General features: G+C 39.5%; 2 protein-coding genes across 2 annotated transcripts; one reads left to right on the top strand and one right to left on the bottom strand.

The window, feature by feature from the left end:
* The first annotated feature begins 23 nt into the window (after window positions 1-23).
* Window positions 24-1,526, top strand: LOC131463991 (dual specificity protein phosphatase 18-like). Its single transcript, XM_058636212.1, has one exon. It carries the CDS (start codon window positions 188-190, stop codon window positions 731-733), a length of 546 nt encoding a protein of 181 aa, XP_058492195.1. The 5' UTR covers window positions 24-187; the 3' UTR covers window positions 734-1,526.
* Window positions 1,527-1,965: 439 nt separating this feature from the next.
* On the bottom strand, window positions 1,966-9,324 carry tgoln2 (trans-golgi network protein 2). The gene is made up of 4 exons (XM_058636211.1): window positions 9,090-9,324; window positions 6,383-7,419; window positions 6,060-6,143; window positions 1,966-5,485 (listed from the first exon to the last, which is right to left on the bottom strand). The coding sequence occupies exons 1-4, from the start codon at window positions 9,142-9,144 to the stop codon at window positions 5,480-5,482; spliced, it is 1,182 nt and encodes a 393-aa protein (XP_058492194.1). The 5' UTR covers window positions 9,145-9,324; the 3' UTR covers window positions 1,966-5,479.
* Window positions 9,325-12,854: the final 3,530 nt, after the last annotated feature.

Below are 12,854 nucleotides of genomic sequence, written 5' to 3'. Positions count from 1 at the left end.
GACAAAGAGGGAAAAACAGGAGGACATAAACTCTTTCAACCAGCAGAGGGCGACACCGCGTTTGCACACTCATTTTTGGTCTTCCCGAGTTGCCGTAAACAGACCAGACTCCGTATCAACAACACCGGTAGTGGTTGTGTTTACATGTCGCCCCTCTTCGTCTTCTGTGGTTCGTTTGTCGCAGTTAATGAACCGGTCGCGTCCCGCAGGTCTCTCCGGCCTGTGTCCGGTCACCGAACATCTTTATCTCAGTAACGGCAGAGCCGCGGGTGACTCCGTCCAGGTGAGTCGGTGTGAAATCACCTGCGTCGTTAACGTGAGTGGCAGCCGGAACAGCTGCCCCTCTCCTACCGTGGTGGAGTATGTCCACATCCCGCTGCCTGACTCCCCGCTCTCCCCGCTCTGCCTTCACTTTGACCCGGTGTCAGAGAAGATCCAGGCTCACGCTCGGAGCGGAGGCCGCACGTTAGTCCACTGTAACGCCGGCGTGAGCCGCTCCGCCACGCTGTGCATTGCTCACCTGATGAAACACCGCGACGTGACTCTGCTGGAGGCCCACGCGTGGGTCAAGTCCTGTCGACCCATGGTGAGGCCCAACCACGGCTTCTGGAAGCAGCTCGTCCAGTACGAGATGCAGCTTCGTGGCTGCAACTCTGTCCACATGGTGTCATCGTCCATAGGAGAAATACCAGACATTTATGAGGGGGAGATCAAAAACATGGTGCCTTTGTGACGAGCTCACGAGGAGGACTTCAGTATTTGGACCTCAAAGATGAGGACTTCAGTATTTGGACCTCAAAGATGAGGACTTCATTATTTGGACCCCATAATGAGGTCTTTATCATTTAAACTTCATGATTAGGACTGAAGAATGAGGTCTAGGTCTGCCTACTACTAATAACCAATTACTATTTCAATTGGAAACGATTTAGATAATAAGTTAATCAGTCTTTTTATAATTTAAAGATTTTCCAGTTTCTTAAATGTGAATATTTTTTTATTTTGGTTTGTGGACAAAACAAGACATTTGAGAACATCTTTTAAAGATTTTGGGAAACACTGTTCAACATTTCCTGAGTTTGTAGGGAATTTGCAACTAATCCTAAACTAATCTGGGGATTTAATCATGACCAGACTCTGTGAGAGACTGGGGACATAAAATCCACAGATGTAAATCAGTAAAATAATAAAAAATTACATCTTATAAATGAAATTTAATAGCATTGGTGATTGTTATGGTAAAAATATATGGTATCAAAGAACAGGGCAATAGAAAAAACAAAATCCGGTCATTATTATCCAGACCAAAATGACACAGATTATTCCTATTCTGAATTTATATTATCTTATGTTAATGCTTGTCATTTGTTAATTTAACTGGACTTCGAACCCTCTGTCCAAAATGTATATAAATTTGATTAAAATAATCACCCTGATGCTGGTATATGCATGAGCAGGTATGTACAGTGTACTTTATCTGTTGTGTTTCGTTTTTAATGGACCAAAATAAAATGAATGGCTGTAAACATGGTGTTTCCTACTGATGCTACCTTATACTGCTCCATCGATCCCAGAGGAAAACCGTTTAACTCCTGCAAATATTTGACAGCCAAAGAGATATTTGGTTAAAAATGTTCCAATAACACATTATAAGCTTAAAACGACTAAAGGTCTATCAACGTTTAGGCCCCTTGAAAGAGATTGGACTTTTAACCTTTTTTGTTCTAGTTCATTTAAAACTGAGAACCAAAGAAAGTGAATCAGTAATAAATGTTTTTTTATGTCTTGCGTCTTTTAAGTCAATCATCTTGTCACTCTTTGAAAAGCTATCTTACATTTTTAAACCATACCTTAAATGAAATATGGTATTTTATGCATTATTTTCTACTTATATCACTGTTTTTTTACTCAAGACTCAAAATGATAATGCAGCTGTGACTATAAAGGACGCTTTATCAACACATCTGAGCCTAGAAAGTACAAAAAGCATTTATTTAATAACCAATTATCTTTGTTTGTTCAACAATGAATATTTAAAAAGGACAGCAGGATGTTTTTATGGAGAGCAATAATGAAATAAATTAAAACAATTAGTTAACATCTCAATTGATTTACAGTTGTTTTGCCATGAAAGGAAGAAAAAAAAAAAAATCTGGACATGAAAATGATTAATTTCATTAAAAAAATATTGCTTTCTGGACAAAACATGAAATATGACTTGCAAAGAAACATTTGATTTATGTTCTCCATGAAACAGAAGGGGCTTTCCATAGATCATGACCCAGTAAAAAATATAGTATTCATTTATGAAACAGGCACAAAAATAAGAGTCACATTTAAATCACAATAAATCATTCACAATTTTGGCACAAGTCAGCATTAAACAACACGCACATCTACTCGAGAAGAAAATTTAAATAGAACGCATTAGTGGTCAACTTTTACACCTATGGTCAAAACAAAGCAGCTGTTTCGCTGCAATTTCCTCTTCCAAATCACCCTTTTTTTAAGTCATAACCCTCAACCAAAATATACTCAGTTATCTTTCAGTGGACTGGCTCAACATTCTATGGAAACCGGCTTTTTGAATTTACTGTGAATATAGATACGATCGATTCTGCTCCTGTGTCTGTGCAGCAAAGATGACTAACATAGCTTAGCATACATCCTCTGGTGCCGAAAATGCCCTGAGGAAAACGGCAGACTCTTACATTTTTCTGTATAAGTTACACAAAATAAATATAGCATGTCAACCAATCAGTTTAAATGTCCTGATGCAGAAAGTTCACTTTTTCTTGGCTATAATGAACAAAATAGCAGCTAGCTATAAACCCAACCTGGTTTTCTTTTCTGGAACGCGATAAGATTGTTGATAATTTTATACACATTTACGAGTTGTCTTCAAATGTTCGGGGAGGTGGATTTTTATACATTTCTGACAGAAAAGGGTCACTCTTTCAGCTCGGTTAAAATAAATAGCAGCTAACCATACCTTTAGCACTCGTTGATGTTACCCAGGCATCTTTATATATGCGAGGGAGGCAGATTTTTATACAATTCTGACACCAAAAAGTAATTATTTTGCTAGGATGAACAAAATGGCTGCTAGCTATGCTCGTAGCACTTTTCTTCCCGGGACACGATGAGAGAGTTGTTGATATTTCCATACATGTTTACAAGTCATCTTAAAAAATGTGGGGGAAGTGGATTTTTATACATTTCTGAAACAGAAAGGTTGGTTTTTGGCTAGGACGAACAAAATAGCTGCTAGCTACACTCATAGCACCTTTCTTCCTGGGATGCTATGAAACCGTTCTTGAGCTTTTCATACATGTCAATTAGTTGTCTTTAAATGTTTGGGGAGGCTGATTTTTGTACATTTCTGACAGAAGTCAGAATTTATGAGAGATGTCATTTTTCGTGCTAGGCTGAACTAAATGCTAACTATACCTTTAGCACTTTTCTTTCTGTAATGCCATTAAAAATTGTTGACGTTTTTATACATTTTAAACAAGTATCTTTAAATATGCGAGAGAGTCAGACTTTTTATACAATTCTGACACAAAAAATGTCAGCTAGGATGAACAAAATGGCCACTAGCTTTATATTTTGCACTTTCCTTCCTGGGATGCTATGAGAGAGTTGTTGATATTTTCATACATGTTTACTAGTCATCTTAAAAAATTCAGGTTAGTGGATTTTTATACATTTCTGAAATGGAAAAGTTAGCCTTTTGCTAGAAGGAACAAACTGGCTAGCTGCTAGCTAGAGACCGTTGTTGAGCTTTTCATACATGTCAACTAGTTACTACACATGAAAGTTTTTCAGCTACAGTTAGCGCTTTTCTTCCCGGACACCATAAGAAAGTTGTTGATATTTTTTATACATGTTTACTAATCGTCCTTAAATGTATAGGGAGGTGGAAATTCATACATTCCTGAAACAGAAAAGTTAGTATTTTGCTAGAATTAACAAAATGGATGCTAGCTATACTCATAGCAGGATGCTATAAGAGAGTTGTTGAGCCATTTATACACGCCGACTAGTCGGGGAAGCAGATGTTTGTACATTTCTGACAATAAAGAGTCACCTTTTCAACTAAATTGGACTAAATGGTAACTAGCTATACCTTTAGCGCTTTTCTTTCCACACAACATTCAGTAAAATAGCCAACTTTTTAACATACATAAATAAATAAATGATAAACTATTACTTAAACAACATTGGTCTGTTAATCTGTCAACATGTTCGGGTATCAGCCTGAAGCTGAGGTGGGTTAGCACTGTGCAAACATCTCATTCTGAAAATAAAGGGTGTCATAGAGCATGCGAGTAAAGCGGAAAAGTAGCTCACGTAGTTGTACGCAACCAGTCGCTGCATATTGTCTGATGATTATCGCTGTCCGCGGCAGTCAATTTTCACCTCATTTACCGACATCTGAAGCTTGTGAACCTGGACATTGTGGATGTAAACTTATCGCAAACCTTCCCATACAAATATGAGTCCAGTATAGTCTTTTACCAATTTTAAAGAATTTAGCTGTTAATAAGACATAAGTGCTGATGCATTAACTGCCATTTCATTTCAGGCAGACAATTGCAGCCCTCACTTACACATTCATCAAATTGGTAATGAACATCTAACTTTGCACCATGTTGCTTGTGATATTATTTTTGATCTAGTTATTTTGGCCAGGATTGGACCAATTGAACATTGTATTGACTAAGTCCAAATAGTTTGTACACTAGCAGAGGTGCTCCTTCATCAGCATCATCTTCAGAAACATGGTGTGGGCAAACTGAGCAATGATAAAGGTGACAATCAAATTTTCTTAAATATTGCACTGTGGCCAAAATCCTTCTGTGCTCACTGAGCTTCGCTCACATGCTCTGGTTGCTATAACGTATATCTTGCCAACACCATAGGGTTGTAAAGCAGAAATTCCATTGTGCAACTTCTGTACATCTAAATTAAGTCTCGCTACCTTTCGTCTAATCGACATTTAAATCATACATACAGAACTTTTACAAAGCTAATTATTTTTTCTTTTCTTTTTTAACAGATTCAAATGGCTTATTTAAGTACACAGTGTGATCACTGATGTACTGAACAAAAAAGTTGGAATTACAAACTGCTAATATTTCCATCTGCTACCGTATGTCCTGAGTCAGGTCAAATTACACGATTGCCTAAAAAGCGGGAATAGCATCGCAAGTGCAAAAAAACACCATGCTAATTTTACCTTCGCTGCATTTCACCAAATCCCTCAGTAAGGCAACAATGTCATGTGCATAGTCATGCAATAAGCATCTAAAAAAGGTACAAAAAACAGAGCAAAGTCCATTTGACACAAGGTGAAACCAACAAGGCGAACACTGACAAAATATCTTTACGCCAAAATCCACACGCCCTCTTCTCACAAGACACCACAGTGCAATCAGCTGCTCCAAGGCAAGGACTTCATGAGCACGATTTTAGATCACGGCTGAAAGAAAATACAATTTGTGAGTGCCAAACATATGGAGATTAAACAATAAAAAACAGTTGTGTGTACTGAATGTGAGAAGCCCTTTGAATTATGAAAGACATGGAAGACATTTTGGGATAGTGGGGGACATTTTCACTTGTCCTCATATTCTGTCACACGTAAAAAAAATGGTTTTAGGATTGGAATGTAGTTTGGGTTAGATTAAGGATGGACATTTAAATGTGGTTTTAGGGTTATGGTTTCAAATGAGTTAAGGGTAAGGGGCTAATAAATGTACTATGTCTACATATGTATTTACTTCTTCAGGCCCCTTTCTAGCAAACACACTGACCTTGTCAGGACCAGTAATCCTCATGGAAACCAAAACCTGGTACAAATGAAGTGGTTAAGTTCAAGGTCTTTGTGGGGACATTTTGACCTTGTTGAGGACATCGTGGCTGGTCCTGATAACTTTTATAATATTTTAAACTTTAGTCTTTTTTGAGGGTTCAGACTCGGTCTCAAGGACTGTCCTCACCAATAATCTATTCAAGAATGTGTGTGTGTGATTGTGTTCATATAAGAATCCTACCTGCTGTTCCAGTTTCTGGTATTCAGCAGATCTATGACGACGTGCGGATGTAGATCGCTTTCCCTCCAAAAGAAATGCAATTATCTGGAAAAATATCACAGAGAAAATATATTAGAATTGAATCAATTGGCTAACCTTGTGAAAAAATAAACCCTTGTGAAATGGCCCTATGGCATAAACCTGTACACATGTGCTCCACTATTCCACCATATGGAATTAAAACAATTAAAACATTTCACTTTTTTCAGAAATACTTAATACTTGTGTTTTATAAATGTCTCTCTTCATTTGAGCTAAGAAACCCCACAGAGAGTTGAAAGTACCTTGCGCTTGTTGTGGTAAGTGATGTAGAGCACGGCCACCAGCACGGCTGCCGAGACCAGGTAGGCAAAGAAATGGCTGCTCTCTGCCTCCTCCTTCATTCCAGTAAAATTCGGCTGAATTTTCTTTCTTTTATCTCCATTTTCACTTTCTTCACCGTCCCTGGCATCCGGCTTCTGCACGCCGTCAGCGGCATCCGGCTTCTCTGCAGTGGCCCCGGCATCCGGCTTCTGTGCAGCGGGCCCAGCATCCGGCTTCTGCCCAGTGGCCCCAGCATCCGGCTTCTGCCCAGTGGCCCCGGCATCCGGCTTCTGCCCAGTGGCCCCGGCATCCGGTTTCAGCGCAGCGGCCCCGTCAGCGGCATCCGGCTTCTGCGCAGGGGCCCCGTCAGCGGCATCCGGCTTCTGCGCAGCGGCCCCGTCAGCGGCATCCGGCTTCTGCGCAGCGGCCCCGTCAGCGGCATCCGGCTTCTGCGCAGCGGCCCCGTCAGCGGCATCCGGCTTCTGCGCAGCGGCCCCGTCATCCGGTGACTGCGCCCCGTCAGCGGCATCCGGTTTCAGCGCATTGGCCCCGGCATCCGGTTTCTGCGCAGTGGCCCCGGCATCCGGTTTCTGCGCAGTGGCCCCGGCATCCGGTTTCTGCGCAGTGGCCCCGGCATCCGGTTTCTGCGCAGTGGCCCCGTCAGCGGCATCCGGCTTCTGCGCAGCGGCCCCGTCATCCGGTGACTGCGCCCCGTCAGCGGCATCCGGCTTCTGCGCAGCGGCCCCGTCATCCGGTGACTGCACCCCGTCAGCGGCATCCGGTTTCTGCGCAGTGTCCCCGGCATCCGGTTTCTGCGCAGCGGCCCCGTCAGCGGTATCCGGCTTCTGCGCAGCAGCCCCGTCAGCGGCATCCGGCTTCTGCGCAGCGGCCCCGTCATCCGGTGACTGCGCCCTGTCAGCGGCATCCGGTTTCAGTGCAGCGGCCCCGGCATCCGCTGACTGCGCAGCGGCATCCGGTTTCTGCGCAGCGGCCCCGGCATTGGATCCATCATTTCGTGCTGGATTGGACAAATGAAAGTTATAATCATCAGGAAATTTAACAGAGACTGACACAACAGATTGTAATGTCATCTAATAACAAAAGCCATGTTGCTGCCACAGTGAAATCTTCATTAAACTGCTACTGACTAAATATTTATCTAACCTTATTAAGAATGTCCTCTGTTGTCTTTCTTCTTGTCAACTTCCTCCATTTTATTAGATTATCTGAGGTTATTTGATTAGCTGACTAGATTATACGATGCCAAAAGCATAAAATGAAGGCCCTGCCATAAAGGCAGAGGTTGGTGCCCTTTGTGACTGCAAGACATGGAAACGGCGACAGATGGGCTCCACGCAGCACAAAAAGACAATGGAGGAAAATGATGTAAATTGTGTGCAGCTGCCTTTGTAGTCAGCAGATCTATAGACTTAACTGAACACCGAAATTTGACAGCTCTCTTCACTTCCATGACCAAGATTTGGCAGAAATGTGTTATTTAAATGCCAGGCTTCTGGACTAGTGCCATTTTGGTTGCACTTATTAGCGTTCACCTTTGATTTGTATGCCAATTTTTTATGCGATATTATATATATATACACATAATGATATCCCATATTTTTAGAACTTTTCAGTCTTAACTCCATTATTCTTCACAAGTGTCATGATCTAGCCTAAATGATACCCAGTTGGTAGGAACTACTTCTTCCGTCTGTCCTAATCATATGCAAACAATGCCTGTATAGATATAGACTGCTCAGCTCAGTCTTGTTGACGAGGTTTAATGATGGCTGAACGGAAATGCAACCATGTGACGTGTGTGGGAAGACAGTGAAGCATTGTGGCAACACCACAAACCTTGTTATACACCCCCAAATCGATAATAACACTGAATCTGATAGGTTATGATGATGTGTTGCTGATATTTGGGGAAGTGATTTGACTTTGAGTGAGTGACTTTATTCCTCCATGCATAATAACACACATGATGCAACAATGGAAGTTCCCTGCATTCTTAGAGCTACAGGATCCCGTTCGGTTCAAATTTAGATTCATGAATATGGTTCTGATGGATGAAAAATGCTGCTGTTTCTAAACATTAACCTGTGAACGAGGGGAACATTTGAGTTAAGGATAATCATTTTCCAGGTGAACGTGGAACGTTTGGGTTAAAATGTTCAGACACGCATATTTTTAACATTAATGTATGAAAGTTTTATTTCTTATTATAGAACAAGAACGAGTATTCTGACGTCTTGTGTTCATTATGAAACACGCCCCTTCTTATTTTGCCAAACAATAAAGTATGTACGTGTGTATATATATATAAACACATATCGGCCTGGGTTCTACTTAGTATCGGACTGGGGAAAGTAAATTATCGGTATCACACGTCACTAGTTGAAACGTGTTCAGTGAAACGTGGTTGACTTTCCGGTGCGGTTTAAAAAGAGAAGCTGAGCTTCCACTGTTTCCGTTCAGGGAAACTGAAACAAACAGGTGACAACGTTAATGACACGAGAGGGAAAGTGACTCCGTTTTCGCTACTCTCTGTTCACACTTGTTGTTGTTGTTGTTTCGTCGTTTTGACTGTAGGAAGATTAGCCGCATTAGCCGCATTAGCTAAAGACGGCTCACGATAGAACAATCTAGTCTAATCCAATCCAACATTTCTCTTAACAAACTCACCTGAGACCAAACTGCTGAGCAGAAATATCGCGAGAAACAAGAAAAGCGTCTTCATTTTGTTTTCCACGGACACACCGGTGAAGAAAACGAGAATTAATCCTGTAGTTCTGGGTTTACTCTGAGGCGTCCACGACACAAATCCGCGTTGACAAATCCGGGTCGACAGGTTGAATAAGACGCGACTGTAGGTGACAAGTTGTTCCTGCTTCCGTGTTCAAACCACCTCACTCTTCTCCTCCCCCTTCTCCTCCTCCTTCTTCTTTTATTATTATTGCGTAATGGCGGTTTGGCAAACCATGATTTGGTGCATTACCGCCACCACCTGGTATGGAGTGGTATGGCGTTCAATGTTAACAATTCTAGTACTGTGATAATTATGTATATATACAGTATATATATATATATACATATATATATACATACATATAAATATATATATATATATATACATGCACTATTTGTTATGATCAGCGGTAGCTATTACACACTGGCCTTTTAAATATACTTTTAGGTGTTACAGGAAAACAAATAGTTAAAAAAAAAACTGATCCAAATCAACCTTCATTATGACCGGATATAAAATGAAGCAGATATTTATATGTACAGTATATATGTTGTGTTTTCATTTGCCAAACACATATTGACACATTTAAATAAAAAATATTCGGTGTTACAGAAAGAAATAATATGACAATTGTTTGCAAAGAGAATATGCAAATAGAGTAATACTGTACACTGTATATCTGTGTATTTTGCATGTGTGTGTGTGTATATAGTACCATGTCATCTGCATATCGTCGAATTTGAACATTTGGCAAGTTATTGACATAGAGACTGCAAATGTTCATCAAAGTTATTTTCCCTACATTTTGTGCATGCAAATCTTCATTTTAATTTGTTCTCCTGTAATAAAGGCTGACAGGCAGGCGCCCAGTGGGAGGAAAAGAACTTGATGGTCACCACCTCGTTATTTAGTTGAACTTGAATGGCACATGTTGAAACAAAGAGAGACTAAATATTTATACTCTCATCATATACTGTAGACGTTGACATCCTCCCATTGTTCCTGCGACTGCCTCATTGTTCTCTTCTGACCTGACCTGAGCTTGGGAAGATAAAGAGGGTAATGATGGAGAATTCATTTTATAGTTTGGGATTATTTAAAAATAATAATAACAATAATACATACGTCTTATAATGTATGTCAAATGGAGCCTAAATGCTGAAATTCAGGTCTCACTGAGATTAAAATCTCAGTCATAACATAATAATAATAAAATGACTTTGATCATACAGAGACAACTATCACACACTGTAAAATCAAACAAGAACAAAAATATGACAAAAAAACGAATAAATCACTCGTTTTAGCTCCTTATTTTGTAATTATTTGTTAAAAACAATCCTTAATTCAAATTTCTGTTCTAATTCTTTCTTTCACGTTCTCGTTTTAACAAAATGTGTTGTTGCTGCCGCCTACAGGCTGAATGTTGTTACGACGTGATGTGTGGAAGTGCTCGGCCTCTCCAGCAGAGGGCGGTGTTGTAACACAAAAGAAATGCCAAAAGACAACAAGAAAAAACTATTCATTATGATGAACTGTTGTGTTTCTCTTTCTCTCTATAATATTGGATATTATTACAAATACTATAACAATATGTTTTCTTTTTATAGCTATATAAACAATGTGATTAGATTAGTACATAAGTATAACATAAATACATAAGTAAAGGGTATGAAACTGTACATAACAGTACAAAAAGATACACATATATGTATATATATCATTTATTGATCACACACACATACAGTATATATACATATAAGCAGAGTGGTCATCAAGACTAGAAAAGTGCTCTCTATGAATACAGACCATTTATTTATATATATACACTTTGTTAAAAAAAAGTAACTAAGTAAATTTGACTCTGAGTACATTTTAGGTGAAGCTACTTTTTTTTGTTCACTTTAACTCGAGTACTTTTTTCAGACCAGTACTTTAACTTGTACTTAAGTAAAAATGTTGGTACTTTTTACGAGAAGCAGAATATTTCAGTGCACTTTCCATCTCTGCACACACCTGATATTAAATATTAATTTTATTATAGATATATATGTGTGTGTGTGTGTGTGTGTATAAATAAACGTAACTGTTACATTGTGACTACAGTTAAACACGTGCAGCAGCTGAAGGAGGTGAGATAATGATCTAAATGTTAATTGTAGGTGTTTTACATCCCAGCTGGGTGTGTGTGTGTGTGTGTGTGGGGGGGGGGGGGCTGATACCTGTGGGTTCTTGTAATGAATATGTCTTAATTGTGGCAGCCTCTTTGACATTTGAAAAAGTCCAACGATCCCCCTCTCGTTCTTGACACACATTTGCATTTCCGTCTTTAAGGTCAATCAGGTGTGAATAATACATGAAGGAGGTTCTTCAAGCTCACAGTCACACAGAGACTCTGTGAGGCTCTACTTCACTGTGACACAAACAATCAATAATAATAATAATGATGATGATGATGATAATATCACTTTGTAACGGTGGAGTGAAGGTCACATCGTCAGCTCCCTCTGTGTCCTTACGCCGTTTAATCTCTTCCTGCTTTTTTTTTCATGAACACAAACGCTGGCGTAAAGTCGTCCATGGGAATTATTACAACATTGTTTAACCTGGAATACATTTCACCAGATCAAAGGAAGGAACCTTGGCAAGAGATTGGAAGAATTTAATGAGCAGAAATTAACATGTATTGACTCTGACCTTGCTCTTACACAGCAGCAGCAGCAGATGCTGAGAAGGCGAGAGGAAGTGATTCTGTTATTAGCAAAATAAACAGCCGTAGGTTTCATTTTTCAAGTTTTCAGCACTGGGAACTTGAATTGTTTTGTTTTAAATGGAGTAAAAAGCTGACATGTGTAAATAGAGAAAGTACTCAGAGAGCACAAACCTTCATGTTAAGCTTTTGTTGAACAAGGGTTTTATATTTTAAATCCTGTGTCCAGATTGATCCCTTTCCCCTTTTTTAACTGATATATTTTAAAACTGAGACGTTCTTATTGTTATTTGTATTAAAAAAACACAGAAAACACAAAAAACAGTCCTTTTTTTTTTATAAATGAAAAGCAATAAAAAGCATCATGATTATCAAACTAAATCACTTACTCTTTGAATCACACCGTTCACAGATGCTTTTGTACTAAAATGCAACTTGAATGTTTAAAAAACAGTCTTGGATTTGTATTTATATAACAGAAAACAGCATTAACAGCATCATTAATAAAACACAATCAAAACATTCGAGTAGAGAGGTAAAAGAAAGAGACCAAAAGTTTTTATTTAAACAGCAATTTTTGGGCGAGATTTAAAAGACTGAATTGAATTCACGCTTTTGGGAGTTTGCTCCAAATATTAGGGAAATAAAAAACGTAAAAAAGGTGTCATCCCATCTTTAATACATTCATTCATCCTGGGACTGAGGTGTAATAATAATAATAATAATAAGGCCACTGTGTGAGGAGCAGTGGACGTGTTTGTGTCCTGAGAGGAGACAGATTTGACAAGTCATTAGCTGTAATTCCACTGACAGACTGGTGAAGCAGCAGCAGCAGCAGCAGCCGTGGATCCACTGACTCACTGTGATTTCACTCGTGGATGATGTAAGACAGAGAAGAGCAAAAAAAAAAAACAAGCAAAGGACCATTAGAGCTAATGATCACTTTAGAAACAGAGTGAGGGGAGACTCTGACAGTTATCAGCCGCGCTGC

Source organism: Solea solea, chromosome 8 (genome assembly GCF_958295425.1).
Source record: "Solea solea chromosome 8, fSolSol10.1, whole genome shotgun sequence".
Taxonomy (NCBI): Eukaryota; Metazoa; Chordata; class Actinopteri; order Pleuronectiformes; family Soleidae; genus Solea; species Solea solea.
This window is presented reverse-complemented; position numbering and strand designations above follow the sequence as displayed.